Here is a 27,667-nt window from a genome sequence, read left to right as displayed (position 1 = left end):
ATACCATCAATATAAAATGTGTGAGAGAGAGAGAAAGAACAAAAATAAAAAAAGGAGTGGAAAATAATCAAGAAATTGGTTATTTAAATTTCGTATATCCTATTTGGTAATAACTATTTAGAGGGAAACCAGTACTCTTCAGACTTCCCACATTTTATATTTATTTAATAAAGGGAATTAGCTACTCCAAAACAGAGACTGTAAAAAAATAATAAGCTGTTCCGAAGTTGTTTATAGGACAAGATAATAATAATAATATTATACAATTGTAATAGAAAAAATGGAAACAACAAAATTCCAAAGACAAGAAATGAAACAAAAATACACAGCGCCTTGACACTCACTCTCTTCATCTAACCCGCTGGCCGGCCGACATTATCGGTGGCGTGTGCATCCAATCATAAGAAAACATTGCCCCCGACAAAATCGATGTCGGCGATACCGCCGACAGTATCGGGGGCTTGGCCGACAGCATCTGCGTGTCGGGGGATCGGCCGATAATATCGGTGGCGTGTGCAAGCTACGATTTGAATACATTGAAGTCGATTTCACCGCCGACATTATCGGTGGTTCCACCGATATTATCGTTGCCGTGTGCAAACGCACTAAAGAATGTGCATTTATGTCATACTGTTAAAAATTGTACATTCGTCGCATGCTTACAACGGTGCCAGGAACGTAGCTAGGAGAGGACATGGGGGCCCACGTACCCCCTAAAAGTTGATTTAGCCCTCCAAATATTTATTTAACGTTATTTATATGAAGGAGCCCATTTGCTAATATGGCTTCCCAAAATCAGAACTGTAGCTACGTTCCTGAACGGTATCAAAAATTAGAATTTCTAATGTACACTCATGTCCAAAACTATTGTCGTATGTCTATAATATGTTGTTCTAGAAATAAAATTTGATAACGAATCCGCCCAGTATTTCTTACAATGTTAGTATGTGTGTATGTGGCAAATTTCAAATGACATGTGGCAAAGACATAGACTATATGTGGCAAATTTCATGTCAAAAGAGCAGTAAATAGGTACAATAAAACGAAAATAATATTGCCTTGTCCATTTAGCAACATTTTATTTTACTAATTATAATTTTCGTATTTATAATTCTTTTCCTTTGAAATTTACCACAAACATACATTTCCCGATTATACACATAGTATCAGTATTAAAAGTAACCTGCAAAATCATTATGAAATTATATTCTTACAAGAAGACAGTTATAGATATGCGACAATAATTTTGGGCATGAGTGTACATAGACCCCCTTTGCTTGGCACAAGGATATAAAGCAGTTCTAGAGATATTAATTTGATACTATTCAAGGTAACAGTCTACTAGAGATTAATTTGATTTTAAGGTCTTCTACTTGGTCTAGTATCTAGCACACTTGCCTTCGGAGCTCGCTATCCAGGGTTCAATTCCGACAAGAGATAGGGTACAGTAGAACAATAAAAAAATGTTCAGATACCACTAAAGGTAGTAGATCTCCTGCAGCCACCATGGAATAAGAGTAAAGCGTTAAAATAAAAAAAAAATACTGATTTTCTTGATTTTTAATTTAAAAAAGATTATCCCAACTGGTCACTAACTGCCTTGTAGAATTTTATGCCTTAGCCACTAAGCTTATTTCTGAGCACGAGCGCACCCACGGGTTACTCCGCTTACACCAGACCCTCAAAAACAATAATTCAAAAGATTCCGTACACTTCCATAATAAAACCACACTTCCTTAGCAGATAAATTGTTGGTGTATTCTCATAATTTGATTTTACACTTCATCTGTACTATAAATCCTAATTAAAAAAAAAAATCTAATTCTATCATAGGGAAGCTTGGTAAAATTTTAAATAAGTATATTTTTTTCAAGTGCAGAATCGTTTCAATATCACATACAAGCACTGTCTTGTAGTACTGGACACCTCTCAATACAAAAAATTCTGGCTGCGCGTCTGTGTCCGAGTAAGTGAAGGTAAATATTTTTTTAGATGTATATAGTACTATTTATAAATGAATTCAGGGAAATCCCACACCATGAACAGTGTACCTAAGTAGCAATTTGTACCAACTACAGATCGCCAGTGGAATATTTTACCGCCACAAACCCGACTGTTCCCCTCTCGCCACCCCCGTTAAAGTCCGTCCTGGTCCACCCCTGGCCCTATTTTACAGGATGTTTTAAAACAACACTGACAACGTTTCGGAGGTGACCAAAATAAAAATTATATACCAACCTACGGTCAAAAGTGCACAGTTTTGGAGTTACAAGTTGCCGAAAACGTGAAAAAATAAATTAAAAGTCAATCCCTCCACTACTATGGGACCGATTGGAGTCGGGCCAAAACATCACTTAGAAACTAACACGTGTTCTATCCAAATATCCATGTTTCAGAATCTCCCGGAATTTGCACAAGAATTTTTGGAGAAGCAGCTGAACAGTATTCAAAAGGTTTGAAGTACTTTCAAACTGCCCCTGTAAAAACTGTTGCGCAAGTACCGGGGAATTCTGAAACATAGATATTTAGATAGAACGCATATTAATTCCTAAAAGATGTATTGACCCAACTCCGATTAATTTTATCACGTTTTCAGCAGCCTGTAACTCCCAAACTATGCACTTTTGACCATAGGCTGATCAATACTTTTTTGTCTTATTTTGGTGTTAGGAATCAAATCTCAAACGTTGCCGGTCTTGTTCTAAAACACCATGTATAACAAAGTTACTCCTTACCAAAACATTTGATGAAATCTAAAAATTGGTTTATTTCTTCATGATCGTTAGCAAAAAAAAAAAAAAGGGGAGAAATATCCATTTCATTCCGCACGCAAATGTGTACATTTGTAGGACTAACATTAAATTAAATATAAAGTGCAAAATGACTATTTGGTAAGTACCAACAACTAGTCATTTTCGTGTTCTCATTAAAAGATAAATAAATAATACATTCTGATTTTACTATGTCTAAATAAACTTCCTTTCAGGAAAAATTTATTTGTTCATGAAATAAAGAAACTCAAAATTTAGTGATACAATGTGTAAAATATATAATTTTTTTAACTTCCTCCGGGTCCATAACTGGGTAATTTGCCCTAGCCATTTAAATACAGTGCATCTTAAAACTTCCTTGACATAGCGTAACTCTGTTATTATCAACAAAATGTAAGAGGGGAACCGGTCTCCAAATATGTTTTCAATCTAAAGTGAAGGAATATTTTAAATCGGACTAGCCGTTTGGGCTGTAGTCTTTATGTGCATAATGTTAAATGAAAATGCAACGTTTCCATTAATAGAGGGACTGGAGGAGGTAAGGGCGGGTCAGGAGGTGAATAAATTTTGTAACAGTATGGTGAATGAGAACTGTGTTTTCAATGGAGGCTGACCATCGACACGTTAGCGTAAAAGACAGTAACTTCATTCACTTGTGTTGTTGATCCAGATAAATGGCAAGGTTGAATTTTCATTATTGGACGCATAAAGAGTGTACAGCCCAAATAGTAGTCCGATTTAAAAATTCCTTCACTTTTGGATGGAAAACATTAAATTTGGTGACGGTTTCCCCTCTTACATTTTGTTGAAAAACCGATAATATTTACCCTATGTTAGGGGACTTCTGGAACACCGTGTATATATACAATATATACAGTGATGTAATGCTAATTTTTTAGGTGGGTATACGCTCCATCCCTTGTCACACACACACATATTATATATATATATATATATATATATATATATATATATATATATATATATATATATATATATATATATATATACATCGGGTGTTTCAATACTATTGGTCTTTGCACTATTAAGATTTAAAGTTCAACGTTCATAAGAAAGTTATGAAATATCCTTGCTTATACGGAACTCACACTGGCTCTCTGCGCGTATCGGTTGCATAATAAGCAGGATGTGTATATGAAGTAACAAGAGAAGTCTGAATGGAGAGCTATGTTTTGGAGAACAGTTACCAAATAACTTAACCTATCAACCAGAGACTAAGAAAAAGATTACCTATAATGTTATAGATTAATGTAAGACCTTATTTAGCTCTCAGCGTAAAGTAGATCAGGCTGTAGAAGTGGCTGTACTTGTATGACTGATAACTATAAGAAGAAAACAATGACTTTGACCAATGTTGTTTCCGCCATGTTGCTCATTCCTTTGGCCCTATCTATCACTATGACACTTTCAAAGGATGTATTTAATGTATACATATCTCGTTTGAGTTAAAATGTTGAGTACATTTGGAGTAATTTAAGATTGACATTTTGAATTTTAACATTGTAGATCGGTCGCGAGCCACAGCCTACTGGCTGCTGTGATAATCAGGGCCATAACCAAGAAGAAATTAATCGCCCTCAATCTGTAGTTTGTCCGTCCTACAGCTTATAACCTCTCTCTTTCTCTCTCTCTCCCAAATTGTGTTTAGTTGGACCAGTAAGGATGGCTGGCTCGATTTTTTAAGAGTAGAATTACTCGAACAGTTATTTCCAGCGAAATTTGACCCTGGGGCCATTCACGCAAATGATTCCAATAATAATAATATAATAATAATAATAATAATAATAATAATAATAATAATAATAATAATAATAATAATAATAATAATAAATCGGTCAAGAATGTGTGAAAAAGCTTTTGCAGGTCAGCTATCCCAAGAGAGGTTTTTCTTCATTCACACCAGGCAAATGTTGGAATAGTACCTAACACAGGCCCCAAGTACTCTCCTATCCAATGCCTTTAACGAAGGACGTTATCCATATGACATCATCATCAAGCCGGAGATGTAATAACCGTTATAATGTGAAATAAATAAATAAATATACTTTCTCTGAAGTAGCTGGCAAATTAACGTGTTCTTTGGATTTTTCTTCACTATTTCCCGATGTATTTTTTCACATTTTCGTCAATGGAATTTACACAGCTATTGTCTCTTTTCCTTTTTAACTAATTTTCTAACAACTTGCAAATTGCGAAGGAACTCTTAATTAGTCAATCCACAAAGAAAGTTTAAAGCTTTTGGGATTTCCACTTCGTGAGGTAAATTTTAGACTTTCACTGAAACAGTCACTGCTTCCTTACTATTTATCGTAGGATCGTTCGTACTTTTTTTTTTTTTTTTTTTTTTTAGAATAGAGCATCATCTTTTCCTACGGTAGCACTCGCTTGGCCGTATTATACACCAGAAACGAGAAAAGGGTAGAAAACCGGGAGCTTTTTCGATTTTTTTCAAAATGTTTGGGCCCATTTATATATATATATATACAAAAATTTACTGCGTCATTATTTACTTGGCCTAGCATCATGGTTCAAACGCCATTTTCTTCGTATTACGCGCTCTTTCAAACGCTACCATCACATGTCCGTATCTGCATCTGAACCGGGAAATCGTTTCTTTTTCGAAGAGTCACCCACCTCGGAACTCTGGCCGGCCTGGGTTCACGTAGGGATATGAAAATTTCTTGGAAAATATGCTGTTATGTACACAGTACGTGTGCAAAATTTCAGTTTGATATCTTGAAAACAAAGAACAGATTTTTTTTTTTTTTTTTGAAAATCTGAAGGTGATCCATTTATAGATATACAGGATGGCCCAAAAGTAGGTATACAACCCTGCATTGATTAAATATGACCGTTTATTAAGATAGTGAGGTTATTTGCTTCGTTCTATTTCCACTTTAACGTATAAGTGAAAATAAATCAAATAAACTAGCATAAGTAAATCCTGTCTGGATAATAATAAGTAAATTATATATAATGTCATAAGTCGATCAGTACACTAGACTGTATTCCTACTTTTGGGCTACCCTGTATATACATATATTCTAAAAATTCATATAACATTACTATTTGGCCTAGGATTATGGTTCAAACTTCATTTTCTTCAGTATTACGTGTCCTTTCCAACAGTACCACCCACATGTCTGTATCGTACACATGAATCCGAAAGTTCGGTAAAAACCGGACTTTTTTCTGAAAAACCAACCTCTCGGAATATTTGCGCCCCTTGGGTCCGGGTTCAGATAGGAATCTCAAAAGAAATGAGAAATAATTAAAGATGCACACAATCCGCATGAAAAATTTTAATTTTGATATCTTGAAAATTAAGGTTCGAACTTTTTTGAAATTTTCCTAAAAAAAAAAGTCACACCCCTGCCCCTCCTTGGCACCGCCAACTTTACCATCCGGTTGCAAAACAAATCTGGGGTGTTCTTTGATCCATGCTTGACTTGAACAATAAAAAGAACCGGGTTCAATACGTGTTCAAGCGTTTAAACACAACACTACTCCATGGTACTGATTCGTACTATAAATCCCCTAAAGGGTTAATCACTACTAAGAAAATATTTTCGAAGTGACGGCTGTATCAAAATGAGGAAAGATTGCTGTGACATGCTCATACGCTACAAGTCTTTCCTGACTTGTTTTCTACCCATTCCTGTTAAAAAATTTCTTCAATTTTCTTTTTTTATCTAAAAGAAAATGAAACAGCAAAGAAAAATGTTTATTTCTACCCCGCCCTTTTGTGTGTGTGTGCGGTAGGTTGAGGAGAAACTACTACTAGTACTAGCTTGGGATCGGCGAAAATGTATTTATCGAAATCAATCGCTCCTTTCTTTTATGTCAATTGCGGCTACAAATGAGCAGTATTAATCCCAGGTTCCCTGTTGTAATTGGTGGTATTGGGAACGACGGTGAATGTTTGAAACAAGACCGACGACAGGTCATGTGTTTTGTTATTTTTGTGGAGGCCAACGATTTCTTGGAGCAAATATATTCATTTAATTTCTCTTAACTTTTAAGTAAAGACCACATTTTTCGGAACCTCCTTCCGAGATTAGAGGGGAACTGATTCCATCCCATATTGCCTTGTTCAAATTGTATCCAGTCGACAGAATGTGAATTTGAATTTGGAAGGTAGGGACAACGCATGTGACATCTTGGGGAAAAGTCACTGCATGTTCAGAGGGCTGTTTGCATTTTTTTTTTCATTCGCTCAGTCCAGTTACTCTTAGTCGGTTACCTAGAGCATTCGAAAACCGACGAGTTATCATCACTGCGAATGATTTCTATGGTAGTTTTTTTTCTTTATTTCCATAAGTGAAAAAAGAAAAAAAGTAGGAAAATTTGGGAGGGAAAGGATGGGGAAGGAAAAGAGACCAAAAAAGGGAAAATTTACAAAAACGAAACAAAACAACAACAAGAAAGAACTATAAAAATTTAAGAAAAAAGTTTGAATCTAGTTTGCTTGTTTATTGTGTATTTCTGTATGTGTGTTTGGTATCTGTGTTCTCTGCGTATTTATGTTGTTACCTTTTGGCTTCTTCTTCTTTTTACCTTAGGCTTCTTCTTGTTTCTTGCAGGTTTTCCCTGTGTTTTTAGGTTTTTCATCCATATGTTATATATATATATATATATATATATATATATATATATATATATATATATATATATATATATATATATATATATATATTTCTTTGGTATTCACCTATTTCTTTCACTGCACTAATGGTTTTCACCTGTGTTTACCACACTAACACTTGTGCACCAAAACTAATATTCTTAACACTACACTACACTGTATGCTTTTGCTGTCACTAACACTAATAATCACTGACACTTGTTTTTCACCTATATGACTTTCTATTTACATATACATTTACATATATATATATATATATATATATATATATATATATATATATAACTTCACCTTTTTGCATTATAGAAAAGATCCTAGAAAATTAGATTCCCACGCCCCCAAAACGCAAATATTTTAAAATAATTTAGACATCATTCGTGGTAACAGCCTGACGACCAGCTGTTTAGTGAGATTTTTTTTTTAAATAAAGTAAATGAAAAGCAGTTGTTTGTTCCAATGAATTGAGTATACTATTGATCAAATGTAGCGTATACCCGCGTACTTCCTAAATTTAAATGGCTATACGACAGTTTCCAAAAATTAGAGGTGGGTATACGCCGTATACCCGCGTATACCCTCCATTACATCCCTGAATATATATATACAATGTGTATGTGTGTGTTGGATTATATACAATTCCTTCATTTGAGTTTTAACTTTTTCCTGTCCCAGATTTGCGAGTGATGGGGACGAGACGAGACGAGACAAAGACTTTTCATTACAAAATTCGAGACGAAACAGAGTTCTTGCAATAGCAAAATTGTATATTTTTCGAGACGAGAAACCAATTTCACGACATATTTTCGAGACGAGACAGACTCTAATCTTGTCTCGTGTCCTTCCCTACTTCACGGTTAAATTATCACTAAACATAATTATCAGTATGCGAAAATTAGCTTTGAATAAAACCTGAAATTAGTAATGTTACCTTGTTTCGGAGAATTTAACAAATATCACTTTGACTCACCATATATACATATTATAATAAGAAGATATAAATTCAAGCCAGTAACTAGGAAATCAGCCATGTTTCATCTTTGTAAATTGATAATATCACAGTTATTGAAATATAACATAAAGAAAAACACAAAATATTTTTTTTCTTTCGGTATAAGATTTCGCTTACATCTCTTTCTCTGTTCAAGACATAGTTTGTTGTGAGTTTCGTTTTGTTAAAACCTGAGTTCTGTTTGCAAAATTAAAGTCACAAACTACCATTTTGTGTAGAGCTTTTTACACAATTGTTAAATTTTATACTTATAGAATTTCCTCTTTCTTTATTCTTATATCGTGTCAACATGCTTGAAATAGAAAAGTTGTGTTAATTTTTTCTCTCTCTTGAATTTTCTAAGGTAAATATAGACACACACTTAGTGCGTTTGCACACGCCACCGACACGCAGATGCTGTCGGCCAAACCCCCGATATTGTCGGCAATATCGCCGACACCGATTTTGTCGGGGGCAATGTTTTCTTATGATTGGATACACATGCGGCCGATAATGTCGGCCGGCCAGTGGGTCAGATGAAGAGAGTGAGTGACAAGGCGCTGTGTATTCTTGTTTCGTTTCTTGTCTTTGGAATTTTGTTGTTTCTTTTTTTATTATTATTACAATTGTATAATAATATCATTATTATCTTGTCCTATAAACAACTTCGGAACTGCTTATTATTTTTTTGCAGTCTCTGTTATGGAGTAGCTAATTCCCTTTATTAAATAAGTATAAAATGTGGGAAGGCTGAAGAGTACTGGTTTCTCTCTAAATAGCTATTACCAAATAGAATAGAGGAAATTTAGATAACCAATTTCTTGATTATTTTCCACTCCTTTTTTAATTTTGTTCTTTCTTTCTCACACACACACTCTCTGATGATATATATTTCTTTTTAATCTACTAATGCATTTAAATTTTAATACATTCTGGAAATTAATTTAAGCGTAATTTTCAAAGTTTGATACACTGTGAACATAAGCATATGGAAAAAAATCCTGATTATTATTACTTCCTTTTATTTTCATCAGAATTGTGTGTAGATCAATTTTCCCGGTCCCACTCAATAAGCAATGATTGAATAGAATATTTGTTGACAAGTAAAAGTAGAATTATTATTATTTTGAAACGAAACCAGCACAAACACTCTTGGCAAAGCTCCAAGGACAATTGACTCATTTGACATTTTCTTGATTGTGATCTCAACAACAGGGATGTGACTTCATGCTTCACTTGTTGCAGATTTTTTCTCTCACTTCCAAAACTATCCCAAATCCCTCATTTTTTAAAAGAATTTGTGGAATGGCAATTGAAAACAAAGACCAAAGCTATGTATCCAAGTTTTCCCTCTCCCCTTTGTACCGGGCTCGACCCCCCTAATAGAGTTCTGCAGTTTAGCTACAGTGACTGGATGAAAAGGTTGTGCATTAATGCATTCTTACCTTTCTAGTTTTGCTTAGAATTTTAGAGATGGCAAGAATTTTTCCATTCGATATTTTAACCCTTATTGAACTTGTGGAATGTAGACCTTGCATATGGGATAAGATAACAGACTCTTTCAAGGACAGAATTGAAAAGCAAAAAGCATGGCGAGAAGTTTATGCAAGCCTTGCCCAGGATTTTGAGTTCATGGACAAAAAGAAACGAGGAACGACAGGTATGCATGCAACAGCGCCAATCTGTCTTCAACATTGGGAAGGGGGGGGGTAAGATCGTTCCCATATATATATATATATATGTATATATATATATATATATATATATATATATATATATATATATATATATATATATATATAGAGAGAGAGAGAGAGAGAGAGAGAGAGCAATGTTCAACATATTTGTGTAGTTGAGAAGCAATGCTGTTGACGATCAGGCGAGCAGAATTGTCTTCAACATTGGGAGGCGGGCAGATTTGAGGCTTATTCTGAGTGGACATTAATTTCATCTCACTTTCTTTTCTGGCGACCGGACACAAATAATCAAATTTCTCCCCCAAAAAAAACACATTCGGATTATTGGGGGGACAATCCCCTCAGTTCCAAGATTGGGGGGACATGTCCCCTTCACCCCCCGGGATTTGCGCCAGTGTATGTATGGAGCAATGTAAAACAAAGTTAGTAATTCGAATCTTATCATTTAATCTACTATGACATTAGTGTTAATTGCATGGAACACAAAATAATATACATACATACAATATGTATCAGTTTTCAACAAAAATTAAAACTAATATAGTTTGCAATGTACCGCAGCATCAATTCTCATCGAAACGAAAATAATATGTTTACGACACCTATTTAAAACGGCACTAATCTAAACATGTTTAGGCATAGGCCTATTTTTTCTAAATTTTGTACCATCCTCCTCACCTCTTCAGAACAATTTTTGTAATCCTTTGTTTTAAAAAATAATTTTCCCGATTATTATTATTTTTTTTATTTCTTTTCATATATGGAGAAGAGTTTTAGAAAAACAGTGCAGAATATACATTTTGTGTCGCTTACTTCGCTCATCACCGGCAACGATATTGTCGGGGCTTCCACCGATTTTGACGGTATCGTGTGCAAACACGCTTACGTGTTCCTACCTAAATATATAATTGACAATTTTGTTCCACGAAATCTATTACGTTTTCAGAACGTTATTACTAACATTATTATTATTATTATTATTTTAAACACATTTGTCTTGAAAATTATTAATTATGTTGTACGTAAAGCAGGACTGTTCTATGACAGCAGGTGGACGCTAGAAAGAGCAAAGCCAACGAGAATAGCATCAAACCCGCTATGGTATGTTCCAAAATCATCAAGGTTGCAAGTGTTTGTTGTTTGTAATGGCTATATGTAGCTATATATTTTATGGATTTATTAGAATGCCACGTGACTTTGTAACTACCTGTAGAGCCACTACCCTTTTTTTAAACTTTGGAGTCTTTAGTCGCTACAGTTCTTTACTTAGTGCGTTATCTTGCTTTTAAAAATGTCCAAAATATTACGAGAACTAAATTATTAAAGCAACATTTCAAAATAATAATAATAATAATAATAATAATAATAATAATAATAATAATAATAATAATAATAATAATAATAATAATAATAATGACAACATAAATACATATATTGAACACACACTGACGATATTGAACAAAAAAAATAATGTTTACATTTACTGTAACAACAAAACAGCACAATATAGGGATACAAATAATAATAATATAAAGAAGAAGAAGAATACTTGTTGGAATTACAAATAGTAATGTTTGAGAATAGGTCGTTCCAAACATGTAAAACATACTTTGCCTTTCTCACTTTTTCCCTTTTTTATTTGTACTATTTTCTTTGCTTTCCTTTCTCCTCTGGATTTCCTCCTGGGCTTTCACTATGTAGTCGGGATCTCTACATTTCATTCCACGTGGGATTAACGGATCGACAATCTCTGGTAGCATGCATTCTTTAAAAAAACGACAGAGTTTAGGAAGCATAATATTCTTCCATAAATCTTCATTCCTTACTACCTTTTCAATATACAGAGGTGTTTTGTCGTCAATATACACTACCAAATAGCACTTATTTAGTTCGACAATGTTCAGCTGTCCCTGAATTTGGTAGTAGTAATCACTATTTTCTTTTAGTTTCAAGCTTCCATCTGGCTGGACAAGTAAGAAAAATGCCCCTTTCCTCTTTCTTATTTCTTCTTGAATATCTTTGTTCCTGAGGGAAGGAACGCACTTGACTTCCACTAGTGCATTCTCTTCAACTACATACCCTGTAAATATGCAGATAATACCAATTATAATATTAATTATTACTTTGTGACGATTAAGGTGTTGCATATGAAAAATTAGTATCCTCCCTATTTCAAATTTAGTCAAAAAGTAAAATTTGTTCGACACTGGTTCAGGAGAAAAGACATAACTAAAGGCAAACTGCAACTCTTCAATCAAATTAAACTCTCGTGAATTACAAATTATGGCCAATATCTTTCCCTTGCAGTTCCAAAATCATAACTATTTGAAGTCATATTGGTACGAGAACTGGGTGTGAACGTTTGCACAGAATCACATACATAAGTCAATGTGTGTTATTGAAGAATGGAATACTAAATTATTTGTTGTATAACTACGCGTATTATAAAAATCGCCTTGTAAACGTTGAAGTTTATTCAGGAAAAACAATATTTTTTTAATGTTTAGGCTTACTTCTAAGATTTATGTAGAACATATTTCGAAATTATTAGTGATGATTGGGGTACTAGCTAACACAAAGTTTTTCTACCTCTTCCGTCATTTCACCATTATCATCCCTCTCAACATCATAATCTCCTAGTCTTAGTGTATAACGTGAGATAAACTTAAAAAAAAGAAAAGCTTTAAAAAAAAGAATGAGACAAGTCACTTTACTTTTGGGTAATATGTTGAAGTGTTTGTTCTACAAGTATAATTTTGCTACGTATTTGAACTGTAATAATATCCAAAAGCGTTTATCGGTGAAGAGAAAAAATGATAATAAATAAAGGGAAATGTGTAAAAATTTCCAGTAGGCAACTACGTGTGATCTCAGCGTGTATCTTCGTATAACAGTAAATCTCTAATAAATGAAGAGATAGAAATAATTGCATGAATAGTTCCTTTAAACTCTCTTATTATAGTAATCGCAAGGAGTTGTGAAGCTTGAGGTACCGGCCAATAGAACGCAAGGGTGCATTACGGTTGTTAAGCCCCACACAAAATTTTTTATGAGTGTCTTCTCTCGAAAGTATTGTTTATGAATCTTTGGGTGTATCAGAGTTGAACCACAACGTTTCTATTTCTGATGTAAATCCCAAGCTTCACAAGTCGTTGCGGTCACTATAGTACGAATATAACAAGTAATGTAATGCTAAAATTTCTGGTAGGTATACGTTCGACCGTTTTAAAATATGCAGCGTATACGGAAGACTACTTGGCGTGTCATACATATTCCAATATATATGAGGATACGATGGACTCGAAAAAAAAATCTGTATAGTTCCGTATAAGCCACATTACATTCCTGTATGTAACGTCAAATCTTCGAAACTCGATTAGAAGGGAATACTTAGAAAAAAAAAATACAGTTTCCAATCACGCATTGGTTGCCTGAATCGTGGGGTCCGAGGGCTGCAGCCCCATATCCCCCGTAACATGGGCTCCTGGCAGAAGTCTTGCAGATAAAATAAATTAATATAATTATTATTATTGAAGATTTGAAAGTTCAAAGCAGTATCTGAAATCGCGGAAATAGTCAAAGAGGATGTACAGTATGAGTAACGAATGTGAAGGAGGGGGCCGGAGGAGTGAAGTATGCAAGGTTTACGAAGGAAGGCGCCGGGTAAATACGGTTGGGAACCTCTGGAAAACAGTCATATGATAAACAGGAATAGTAAACTGGTTAACATTTTCTGAAAGACGTAAGTTAGGCCACCTAACTGTTCCTTCCAGGGACATATTTAGGGGAGCTATTGGGCTCAAGGCCCTCCCTAAATAAATTCGTTATCATTTTTTCGCGTTGCACATATACTGCTACTTACTGGCCCCTCAGTCGGCTACGAATAAACGGAAATCAGAATTACGAATATTTTACAGCAGCTATAACTTTTGCTTCTAGTTTTTATTATGAAAGCAGTAATTTTTGCTTCCCCAAACTTTTTAAATATCAATATCAAAAATTTACAAAGAAACGGAGCCATAAAAAACGAAACTACGAACAAAACTTCAGAGAACAAAATCCACCAGAAATTTTATAGGATAGGACGATAGCCCATCAAACAGGAAAAACCTTTGGTCAGAGTTATAATGGCGAAGGAGCGACCGCGTTGTGAATTCAAAATTTATTGTACTTAATTATTCAATTTTATATAGAAAAAATAACATTCGATTTTTTAAAAGAAGTAAAACGCACATTATATTTGGAAAAAATTTTCAACAAAAGCAACATTTCTCATTTTTTCTTTGAACCGACTATAGTAGATAATATTAATAAATACATGTCAGGTAAATTGTATTTGTTCATATGGGCTACTGTTGAATCCAATACTGGAATCGATACTGAAAGTACACAAAATACTTTAGAGTAAATAACCTATATCTGTAGGTTCTTAGTTCTCCCATGTCCACGCATTGAAGTGAAGTAAATTGATAGTAGGCTTTATCTCATCTATTTCCGACTTGAAAAGTATGGGTCAGGTTTCTAAGTACGAGATGGTTGTATACAGAAAATAAATAAAAATAATTTTCATTCGGAAAGATTTACTAATGAAAAAATGTTCTTACCATCAGGACTAGCGGCCAAAAATCCGTGTGTGAGATCTATGTACAGTCCTCTCTTTTGTATTGTCCAGCCTTTCTCAGCCGCAAGCCTTCGGAGAGCCACATGTTCATAATTCCTCCCATATTCCATGGCTGGTGTACATACATTTCTTTTGTAAAGTACATCCTTTACCAATGAATGACAGGCGGTGTTATCTTTACGCTTAATTACCCTACCAAACATAGACGCTGTTAGTCTGTTACGACGCTGCTCCTCGTAAACTAAGTTGCCGTGCTGTCCTCTAGAAGAAACTTCTATATTTGTTCTCTGTTCTGTTGTAACCTAATAATAATAATAATAATAATAATAATAATAATAATAATAATAATAATAATAATAATAATAAGTTAGTTTCGTTTCACAGTGTGAAACTATGGCAGACTTACAAACTATGCAAATTCAAAGCAAAATCAAACAAATTCGAGATTGAATCGATTCCCGGAAACCACTTTTCGATATCTCTTACCGTTTTGGCTTAAAAAAGGATTGACATAGTAAGATGCTAAATCAGTTAACGAAAGCTGCTATTCGCTATCTACTTCCGTTTTTGATTTATGCGCAATTATAATTTTGGCTCCACAAAAATTCAATTGAAACCTGAAGTAATATAAATTTGTACCAGTTCTAGTTTTAGTAGAGAGAAATAAGTGGGCCTATTATTCTTTCTTCAAACGGTGAATCATTTGTTGAAAACAGTTTATAAAATATTAAAATTTCATTGTTTTGAATTTATAGAATTTTTAAAAAGGCCTATTTTTGACCGCCCATTGCGTATTTATTGAATATTAAAATTATATTACATGAGTATTTATTAAACCAAAAATTCATTTTAAAAAAATAGTATAGCATAATTTTTTTTTAAACATTACTTTTCAAACATTCATTGAATCACTAATATGAAATATTTACACTTTTTATGCTTGTTATTCAATGGATATTTAAGAAAAAAATATTTATGCTTTATTATTATTATTATTATTTTGTTTGTTTTTTTGAATAAGTATTCATAGTAACATAATTTCAGTATCCAATAAACATGCAATGGGCGGTAAGAAATAGGGCTTTTCACTATTTTATAAGTATTAGAAATCAAACAATAATGCAATTTCAATATTGAGTATAAAATAAATATTCCAAAAATATTGTTTCAACTTTCAGTGCTATTAAAGGTATAAAATAAATGATAAAACGAACTTAAAGTAAACTTTAAAAAAAATTCAAATAATTTAATATGGTTTAAGAAATGAAAACTTACGTCGTATGTTTTGAGCTCGGCTTCACAGGCTGATTGAAGCGAAGTCGGAGACAGCGGTGGTTTATCCGCGTCCGGCCCATAATCTCTGTCCTTTTCTGGTGGAAGTTCTAATTTTCTTCTTACTCGTCGTGAACGGGAGTGAGAACGCTTGCGGCTTCTCTTGTTCATAAATCTCCTGAAATACATTCCAGGACTATTTTCTATCACAGATTTCCAAGGACTACGGTGCCATGCTGCTTTTTTGTTATATGATAGTCCTGTAACATAGCATCGGCGCTGGAAGGCACCGCGATTTGTCAAATTAAGCCTCTTACCAGCATTGAACTTTGACAGAAGGCTCATATACAGCTCAACCCGATTAGTTGTTTCGTTTGGAACTAATCGGTCTGCCTTTCTTATTAACTGGTCTACAGCAGCCATAATGTGGTAATACAATCCGGCCTTTTCTAAATCTGGAACTAAGTTTCTATCTTCTTTTTTTGTACAAAAGTACTGTTTGCACTTCTCGTGGTTCCCAAATACGTGCGATGGACCATTTCGCAGGTCATCTCTAAGATCCTGCACTGAACACTTCTGTTTTGCATTATAGGATATAGCTCCCCGAGCAGCAGCGGTTAGACGTGGAATTCTATCTCGCAAAATTGTTCTGGCTTGCAAGGGGAAACTATTTTGCATACGCAGCTTGTGGAGCGCACATGTATAATTCCGCACACAATGATTTGCGCATTCAACTTTCGTGACTTGACGTCCATACGGCACCTTTTCGATTATCCTGGAGTGAACGCTGGAGTCGCCATCTGCCACAAATCGTTTGTAGCGAAGCGTATGCATTTCTTGGCTCTTGCAAAAGCCTTCTACGATTATGTCAGCTTCCATCGACGAAGATGAGGATGACCAGTTGCGGTAACATCGATGGTCGCTTGGTTTTTTATTTCTTGATGACGCTGCAGCGCACACTGAACAATATTTGTTTCTCACTCCCAAAAATAATAGCTTGTTAGTTTCTTGACCAATAATACATGCCTGGAAAAGATAATATATACAACAATGTAAGTAAAATTTAAGTATTAGCAACATTATGCACGATAAAACGTAAAACGTATTCAAATTTAACAAAACACAGTGTAGACCTTAGAGCGTTTGCACACGTCCACGGCATTGCTGGCCCAGTACCGACAATGCCGGAACCGGAACCGAGGATGCTTTGGACACGCGGCCGGCAAAACCGGTTCCGGCGCTGCTTTGCCCACACATCCCGGTAATGCCGGTGCCAAGAAGTAGTTAGAATTTGAACGTGAAGGATAGAACATGAGTCCAGCAATAAACAAACGACATCTCCTTGCCTTGATGTACGTACGGCGAAGAAAAAGGAAACAAAGCAGTACTAGAAAGATTTGGATCCATCCATTGTTGACAGTGCGTCATGTGGAAGGTTCGTTTTATACATCATATGAAAAGATGCGGAAATATATTGAAACAGGCTGAGATCACGGTATTTAAAATACTACTACTACTACTACTACTACTACTACTACTACTACTACTAATAATAATAATAATAATAATAATAATAATAATAATAATAATAATAATAGGAGGTTCTGAAAAGGCAGCATTGCGGTTGCATATTCACTCAGTCCACAATCGTTCTATGGAACAAATGCCAGACTAGACACAGAGTACATGAATACTTTTATAATGATCTATAGGGTAAACCAGCATGCAACCACAAGACTGGAAGTTTTCTTGTTCTGCTGGTGCTTTTTCAGTTCTTTCTGTAGTTGTGTTGTAGTTTTTATTTACTTTAATTGTATTTACAACCTTTGTTTCGCTTGGGAATTCCTACTTTTTCGATTATGATGGAGATTTAAACCCTTGTTTTCTTATTATGAAGGTTATCCATACTCTACATACTGAGTTGCATAATTAACAGGATAAACAATAGGCAACTACCCTAGATTTATGATTTCTTCATATCTCTATTTTGTTCATTTTCACCATGTTGATTTTTTAAATTATGATTTCATATATGCTAAGACATATTCTCTATCGAAACGAATCCAACGACCCCTTTGTTTAAATTTCTGCTGTAGAAGATAACAAATTAATATACACACATACATCTGTGAAACTTATTTTCCGCGTTGCCATATTTAGGTCATTCAAACAAGATCCGAAATTCCCTTGCTGAGAATTTATGTAAATAGCAAGCCGCTATGTTTGTAGTACTCACAGTCATTTTGATTATTTCATTCTTCATTATATATTAAAGTGATGTAAAAAAAAATAGAAAAACTGAAGTAAAATAAAAATCTAAATAGAGGAAAATAAACAAGAATACACAACGCCTTGCCACTCACTCACTCACTGTAGCTAGATTGAAGAAATCTATCAGCAAGGCGACTCCGGCATTACCGGGAAAAGTATTGGGATGCTTTACTTGGGATGCCTCTCGTAAGCCTCTGTAAAATCATGATACCCTTTCCCCGTAATATCTATATTATGTTCCTTACTGCAAACTTTTTTTCATGCTTACACTGTTCGTTTCATGCAAAAGGTTTATGACAGAGAAATAAATGTGGAAAACTTAGTAAATAAAAAAATAACTAAAAATCAATGGTAAAATGGAAAAACATCCCTAAGAGCAAGGAATCGTGAAATAATATTTATAAAGTATTGAAATTTCATTTGTTTCTGGATGTCAAATATTTATTGAATATTGAAAACCGGCCTATTTTTGATCACAGATTGAACATTTATTAAATATTGAAATTATGTTATTATAAATGACACTTTTCTCTTTGGATTTTAACCGCTTCAGCAGACAAAGCTCAGGCCAGGAAGTTGACCATAAAATCGCAATGAAACTGGATTTTTTTTTTTTTTTTTTTGTGCGAAGGGAACATGTGTAGCGTTGTTCTTTCCTGTACCTCTGCACAAGAAACAGAGCAGGCTTTCTTCTAAATTGAATAGAACAGCGGTACTTCAAATATTGCGAATGGACGTTTCTAACTGCTCTTTCACTTTCTCGAATGATTACCGACGAACTGTACATATCCCTACGCAAGTTTTGTGTGTGTGCATAAGTCACTACTCTGAAATCTTTCGGGCTGTTTATCACAATGGAAACAGGGAACGCGGCGTATAATGTGTAGTACTGTATGTTGTATGTATTATTGTAAGTGACCTGCTAGGAGTAAGATTGTAATTCCTGGAATAAACTAGACGATGGAATATGACAGCTATTGTCACGGTCGAGATGTAAGAGTATAAAAATAGTTCGTGCCGGCAGGGTCAGAAACAAGAGATTGTCTTTTTTTCCCCCACCTATCCCAGTTGGGGAAGGAGGTGTTTGGAATCTTGGCTAAGATAATTGCCGCTAGTCTAAATTGTGAATCTGCTAGTACAAACAATGTACTGGAAAAGGAAAAGGTATTGTGGTTATGAAATTTCATCCCTTCACTTCAGCTGTTGCTTCTGGCAATGAGATAATATCGAGTTCGCAGAAGGAAGTCTGCAAATGGGGACAGCTCTTCAATCTTCTCTTTCGTGGTCAATAAACCCCCACCCCATTTGCAGTGACCTTCACAAAAGAGTATTTCTGCTTCAGAAGAAAAATAATATCCATTCATCTGTGAAAGCTTTCAGGAATGTTTCGGAGCTTATTTGGTTGTTTCATATGAACATACGTATTTCGCGAAAAATTCACACAGCCAGGAGTGGAAGCGGAAATTATTGAAAGCCCTGTTTTTGGCGGGAGGTGTTCCCAACCTCCACAGAATGTATACTAACAAAAATTATATTACTTGTGCTCATAAAAGAATGCCAAGTTGAACTTTTGATTTTATGTTTAGCGTTCCTTTGAGCAGCGAGGCTACATGAGACGTAGATATACAACTCCTGAAATCCGAAGATTATCGTTCAATGCACTCCCACTGGAAATCGAACACGGGATCCCGTTCACCAAAGTCGCGCATAATAGCCATTAGACCAGCAGGGAGGGTCACCCCAAATAGAACGTGGATAGCAAACAAAACAATTCATTTCCCATCTTCACAATGATTGGTAGGGTGAAATTAAAACTTACAAACATTATTTTAAAAAGAATGTGGTTAGTTGAATATATAGACAAAATATTCGTCGGCTTCACCCCTAGATCTCCCAGTTTGCTCGGTTTACGGCCTCTCAGTTCATGAACCTAGAACCATATTTAATTTCATTTGGGGCTTCGCCCACAGCCTCCCTTATCCCTTTTGATCGGCCAACGGCCTTGCATCTGATAAACTTGCAAACACACCGAATTTCATTTCAGATCCGGAAAATCGCTCCGTGTACGGCCTCGCATCTTATTAGGCGTTTACTCGACCTATGGCATCGTACCTCATAATCCTGCAAGCATATTGAATTTCAGTTGAAGTTGCCAAAGGATTAGCTCCAACCCAGGTTTGCAGGTTGAGTCAGGTTCAGTACGTGGGGGCTTCGCCCTCAGATCCAGGGGCGTAAATAAGGGCCCCGTAGACCCTGCATTGCGGGGGGCCTCAAGCCATCAGGGGCCCCAAAATCGTGAAGTGGGAAGTAGGGAAGGGGGCTCACTCCACGCTGTCTGCGGGAGGGCCCCCAAGCCTTTAGTTACGCTACTGCTCAGATCCTCTACATTTGCTCTTCATATCATACACCTGCACATTTCCCGAATTTTTGTTCAAATTCCAAGTTTCATGTCTCTAACATGCCGGGGTTCCGAGATTTGAACATCTTTTCTTCCCGCCTCTTTTCTTTCCTTCTAGGATATACATAAAAACGCTTAATAAGTATCTAATAATCTCCATTGAAAAGTCTAAATACCACATCCATGTTCCTAACCTTCAAAGATTCCAAGATATCGACATCTTATTATAAGAATTACAATGTAGCTCTTTTCTTCTACTTTCACTAAAATATAAAAAAATGCCGAAACATGTGTTAATTTATTTTAAATGGGAAATCCCAATACCAAATTTCAAGTCTCTAACCCGGAGTGAACATCTTACTATAGTAATTATAATCCACGTCCATTTTTCTTGCCGCCCTTTTTCTTCCCTTCTGGGCCATATTTAAAAAAAAGCACTGAAATACGTGCTACATTATTTTAAATTAAAAGTCCAAATACGAAATTCTATGTTTCTAACCGTCAGAGTTTCCGAGATATTGGCAAGATACGAATTGCAACTCCCATTGCATTTTCCTTTTCTCCCCTTCCTATTTTCCTTTCCCTTTCGCCATTTTCCTTTTCTTCCCCCCTCTCCGTCCCATCTAATTAAAACGTCACAAAACGCTAAAAACATGTCAAATGATTTTCAATGAGAAATGCAAATATCAAATTTAAAGTATCTAACGTCACGAGATTCGGATATATTTCCATTTTATTAAAATATTTCAGACACCATTTTCCCTCCATCCCTGTCGCATTTCCAAAAATCATTCCTTAGTAGTACTCTACGTCACAAATCCTATGTATTGTCCTAATTTTTTTATTTTGACTTCTATATGGCTTAGTTTTTAATTCCTTCCTATATAAGTCATTAAATTTGTATAACTATACTCACCACTCCAGAAGCTGCATTGTATCCATGTCCATAACTTCTTTTGCTCCACCCTCCGTCCACGTATACAGTTATCCATGGTATACCATCTGGATCTACATGGCCCTTTCCAATCGCTAATCTTCTTTCTTCCTCTCCAGCTTCTTTCATCTGACTCCAAAGAGAATCTGTCCACACCTACAAAAGATATACATTGTTTTAGAAAACATGACATATCGTTATTTTGTTCTAATTTTGATTCATTACAAATCTCATTACCCATTTACTTTCTACTTTGAGTGATATCAATAACGAACAAGATAAATTTCCCTAGTCATCGAGAATGTGACTCAGTTTCTCTATGATTGTGCAAAAACTATACGGATAAATAGTTATTATTTGTCTCTGCATGCTTTGTCTGGTATGCATTGCAAAGACTAGCAGCGTTCAGAAAATATCAGTTTGAATTTTACTTTGTATAAATGTAGATAGCGACTGAGGCTTCACCTCTTGAATCCCACATATGCTCACTCTCCGATCTCGCATCTCATAAACATAAAATCATCAATGTTTGGTTAGCCTACGGCCCCGCACCCCTGCAAGAGTGCTGAATTAAATCGAAATACCGGAGGATTTGTTGCAGAACGGTTTCTAAAACTATTTCCTTGTGGCCAAATAGCGTTCTCGCTTGCTGTGTGGGAGATTCGGGTAATATTTCGTGAAAGATCAATGGTTTGGATTTCACGTTAATTTACAGATTAAAGTCTCGTATGGCTCCGGTGCGCAACCATCTCATCACACACACCATAAAGTATTCTTGACAACATCAATATGAAAATTCCACGAGAGCAGCAAAACGAGTGTGATCCACAATTCGTTATATGGCGGGTTACGTAAGCTGAGGATCATAGCGGGACCATATATATAAGCGCCGAACTCCTCACATCAAGGTCTCGCTCGCTCAATTTCCTTGTGATTAAAGTTATTTTATCATTTTCTCCAATGGAGTCAGCGATTGAAAATAAGTAGATTTTAACTACGTACGTTAATTGTAATAAAATTTGCTTGTTAATATATTATTGAACCATTTATAACATCTTTTTTCCATTATTTTGAGTTGAAATTGCAAAATTAAAAGTGTGGTGAGTTCAAAAATCTTACTACACCCCACCCTTCAACAGCTGCTCATGTTGACCCCATTTTGTTTAACCCTAATTTATCCTGCATTCGCATTTTGATATGAAATTTATTCACCGATCCTGAAGGAGACGGTGATGATGATAATGAATGAAATGGTTGAATGAAGAAAGTGGACGAAAGAAAAGAACCCCCATGTAAACCCACGCAATGATATCTGTCCGTTTGGCGCGAGATGGGATCAAATCAGGAAACCCACGTACCAGATGAACGCTCTACCATCCACCACGACTCAAATATTCGCAGTTAGGCGGCGAATTCATGCTTTCTTTCAGACTCCCCCGTTCAATATGAAGTGGTGATGAATTTATTTGTCATTAATTTATTTACAATTCAAAATTAGCCGCTTGGGAGACCCATTTATATATTTTTTCTTATGAGATCGCGTTAGTTCAGTGGTGGAACGCTCACCTATAGCGGAGGGCGACCCTGCTTCGATCTCGGTCCCACCAATGTGGACTTTATGGTGGACAAACACCGCGTAAGTGTTTCCTTTGGAGTTCTCTAATTTCCCTCCACTTCCTTCATCCCACCATTATCGCTTATTTAATCATTACCGCCTTTCTTAGTCGCGGTGCAGAAAAAAAAAAGATTTTCTCAAAAGCAAAAGTAATTTATTATAAATCCGTCATATTTGATCGCTATCAAAGCTGAAATAACCGATTTATGTGCTTTATGTGTTTTTTCTTTTTCTTTTTTTAACGATTAATTTACGTTTTCGAGTTTTCCACATTTTTGGCAATTGAAACTACTACGTTGCCCTTGTAACCAGGTCAGCAACTAGAAGGGGGCAAGGGGCCAGACCTCCCTAAATTTTTCATGGCTCGCAGATCTCAATGCATCGTATACTATATTAACACAAAAAATCATGAATTTATATATTTGTAACAATTATTTTAAGACTTGGGCCCCCCTAACATGTTTATGGCACCCCCAGACTTCTATGGCTGGTTGCGGGCCTGCTTGTAACTAAGATTACTTTCATTGCGCAAGTGCTATTATGATAAAATCTTCTATACAGAACTATATAAATACAACTATTATATTAGCCACTTGTGATATTGTTGATAAGTAGGAAAGTATATTTTTCAGTTTTTTTTTTTTTTTTTTTTTTTTTTTTTTTTTTTTTTTTAGATCAAACGGATTTGTCAATTATTACTTACCGGTTCCAGATCTTGTTCAATCTTGTTGAATAGTTTGAAGCTCATACATGGGATATCCATAATACTGAGGAATTCCTCTAGATGAGAATACCCACTTCCAATGGAAACAGTACCCCAAACAGCTGCAGTATTGATTACAGATCTTTTCGACTGTTGTTCCTCCTCTGTAGAGTGACATACTTCGCGTTTGCACACGCGGCACTTGAAATAGAGGTAAGACACTAGTCCTGAACGTCTCTCTCTATGAAAATCCATTTTTCCTAAGACACATATCTTTCTGTGGTTTTCTTGGAGCTTTATGGACCACTTGAGAATGTGTCCCAAATTTACAATCCGGTAGCCATTTGGAAAGTCATTGCGACTAACAATCTCTGTTTCGGGCTCCACTACAAGAGATGGTAGAGACTCAGTGTCAGAGCTGAAATAACATATAATAATAATAATAATAATAATAATAATAATAATAATAATAATAATAATAATAATAATAATAATAATAATAATAATAAATTATAGAAATGAAAATGAAATTTATAGAAATTTAGTGCTTATATGTTGAACGATATGGCTTATATGAATAGGGTGAATAATTGAAGAACAGATGGTCAAAAATTACTTTTTTCCTGTATGTAGGACTGCGAAATGTGTTTATCTTTTTAAAAATTTGAATTAGATTTTCTTCTCTATGACTATTATATTATCTCCTATTGTCGCTCGAAAATTAAAACCAAAAAAGTAACTTTTATATGAAGTTCAAATGTGAAACTGGTTTTGTTCTTTGGTTTGCAATTTAGATAGATTAAAACAGTGCAATTTTAGACTCGGTTTCATTACTTTTCGGGGAATAACCAAGAGTAGAAAATCATATGGAGCAAAAGCCACGACGAAAAAAAAAAAAAAGTTGAGGGCGAAAATCACGCTGCCGGAATCTGATGTAAACAAACAACTGAATGTTGTTGTAGGAGGCTGAGTCCCCTTCAGATGTGAGTTGACCAAGGATTTCTAAAAATTATTTAGTAGGAATAATCTGTAAATTAAGCATGATTTTTTAAATAGCTTTCCACTAATAAATTACGTATAGATTTAAAGTTTGAATTTCAGACTTTTTTTTTAAAGTAACATTTCAATACATAAAGAAAATATGTATTGTTGAAATTAAATGAGAGAAATAAATCACACGAAAAAAAAAAGCCTTTTAAGTTAGTGAACAATGTATATATATATATATATACAAGGGCGGATCCAAAGGGGGGCTAAGGGGCTATAGCCCCCTCCCCTTGACGCTCAGGTTTACATTGGATAAAATGGGCTTCAATTCTGCTTTACACTGGATAAAACGGCAAATTATGGTTTAGCCCCTCCCTTGATCATATCCTGGATCCGCCACTGTATATATATATAATTACTTTTTCCTCTAAACCTTCAGTTACAATGAACAATTTAGCAGGTGATTTTCCTCAAAGTGTACATATTTTAGCAGTAAACCATTATAAAATGTGTGATAGAATGAGTCGAGTAAAGTACATTTCTTCAAGTCTGAAATATTAATAGTCCTAAAGTAAAATAATCGTTTAATCCTTATTGTAATTCTATATGTTGTCAGTTAAATTAATTCCTATTTTTTATTTTAGCTGTATATTATAACAAGTTTTTGTAAAGCATCTAATTCAGGTGAATTATAAACAGTATCAAAGAAGATGGCAAGTGTATTAGGGTATATATATTATTGAACCAATAAAAGTAAACACTTAATAAATAAGGTAGAATACATTTCCTAAAATACCTACATATACAAACACATAACATTCAGACATAAGATGCAATATATATATATATATATATATATATATATATATATATATATATATATATATATATCGCTGGTCTAGTGGCTAGCACGTGCGCTTCTCTGCAAGGGGTCCTGGGTTCGAGTCCCGAAGGGAGAGCATAGAACGATTGTGGTTCGGATTCCATGTTAACCAATAGGTCCATGTTTCATATAGCCTCGCTGCTGACAAGGGACGCTAAACTAATATATATTTATGATCCGAGAGAAAAGTGAAATTTGCCATTGCCATCATAAAAAAGTAATTTAAACAAGAATACTTATATCTACAGATCCTAATTTCGATTTTTGCAAACTTGTCAAGATCAACGGGTTGTCAGTGGTCGATTTGGAGGGAATACGGAGAACGTCGTTCTCCATTTACCAGAAAATCAAATATCCGTTCCCCTACTTTATTTCATCTGGAACGCGTTACCCCGGAATCTTACAAAATAATTTTGTTATTCAATGTATTAGAGAATTTTATATTAATACATAGAGAGTGTTCCCCCACTTCTTTAAAGCCAAATCGACTACTGCAGGTCGTAAGATATGCAAGGATCCTAAAAATAGTGATTTTTTTTTAAATGTGGCATATTGTTCCAAGCCCTTCATATATAACATTGCGCATAATACTATTATTATATGTATCGCTGTATAAAATTAAACACGCAAATGATTCACGTAATTGTATTTTAAAAAAATAATACACCTAGCAATATTATAATAATCCACTAAAAGATTAGTGAAACATGTGAAGGGTACAGGGAAAGAACATGGTAAGTACATTTTTTTTCTTCGATTTTGAGATTGCACCCAACCGTAAAAGTATGCATTGCACACGATGTTTTGGACTACTCAAAGTGGTAAAAAATTTTGATCATTCCTCTGTAAATTGGATGTTAAAAGCAGCTATATGCGTAAAGAACACGCTCAGTCAGACTACAAAAATGAGTTTTGGTATAAAATCAATAAAACTGGATTTACAATGTTCTTTCCCTGTATACATTTAGATAGAATGATAACAAGATAAGAATCATTTTATGTTGGTTCAAAGTAATTAATAATCAGGATGGAAAGTAAAATAAATCTCACCTTTCTTTATCATTTGATTCATCCCTTGCAATTGGAACCTCCATAGAACTTCCACTTGTTTCTTCCAAAGATACACAAACAGAAGTGTCACACTTGGAGCTATCTTCTATTTTACGCCTTTTTATCCAAGATAAACGAATAGCCTTAGAATGCTTATTTCTCTTCCTACTTCTGGAAGGACATCGCCGCGTACGACCCATTTCTAAAACACTAGCTGAATAAAACTGTGCGTTGGTAACTCTGTCAAGACTTATCCAGACTGCAAGAAGTTCCGAAAAAAAACGTCGCCTGAAGTGGGAGGCGCCACCTCACAAACCAAGAGGGTGGCATTTTACATATTACGAAATTGTTTCATGTTTTATTTTGAAATGCATATGTCTATATCCAAAACTGTGGTACCAATCAAAAGACAAATATATAGGGATTTGCCTGATATGCAATATATAGGAATAAATAAAGTATTTTCCACAAAAATAGTGCTCAAAACTGAAAGTTTGCTCCTCATACGGAATTCAGTAGTATCAGCAATGCACTTTTCCATTTTCAATTAATAATAATTTAACATCTGTCACGATATTGACGTGTATTATTATTTTATGTCAATGAGAAATGTGTAAAGAATCATATATTTTTTAAAAAAATATTTCTGACAATTGATTACAGAGAAAAACACGTAATAAAAATGCATAATTAATAATTAATTATGCAGTAATTAATTATCTAATTTTGTATAAAATCACTTTTAATCATACATATAGTCAATGTAATAGTGTTTTCATACAGACAGAACATGAGTAATGCGTTAATATTA

At 34.8% G+C, this 27,667-nt stretch overlaps 1 protein-coding gene and 1 long non-coding RNA gene across 2 annotated transcripts in view; both read right to left on the bottom strand.

The window, feature by feature from the left end:
* LOC145676623 (uncharacterized) overlaps positions 1–27,667 on the bottom strand; it is a 273,732-nt gene that overhangs the window by 34,153 nt on the left and 211,912 nt on the right. The gene's annotated exons all lie outside the window — the stretch shown is intronic.
* On the bottom strand, positions 11,742–27,185 carry LOC145676624 (uncharacterized). The gene is made up of 6 exons (XM_081747457.1): positions 26,857–27,185; positions 23,937–24,354; positions 21,601–21,774; positions 16,019–17,041; positions 14,727–15,045; positions 11,742–12,202 (listed from the first exon to the last, which is right to left on the bottom strand). Exons 1-6 carry the CDS (start codon positions 27,054–27,056, stop codon positions 11,742–11,744), a joined length of 2,595 nt encoding a protein of 864 aa, XP_081603583.1. The 5' UTR covers positions 27,057–27,185.

This window comes from Thermobia domestica, unplaced genomic scaffold, assembly GCF_964235325.1.
Source record: "Thermobia domestica unplaced genomic scaffold, izTheDome1.hap1.1 HAP1_SCAFFOLD_247, whole genome shotgun sequence".
NCBI classification, from domain to species: Eukaryota; Metazoa; Arthropoda; class Insecta; order Zygentoma; family Lepismatidae; genus Thermobia; species Thermobia domestica.
Note: the sequence above shows the minus strand (reverse complement) of the source record. Positions and strands in the feature narration are given on the sequence as shown.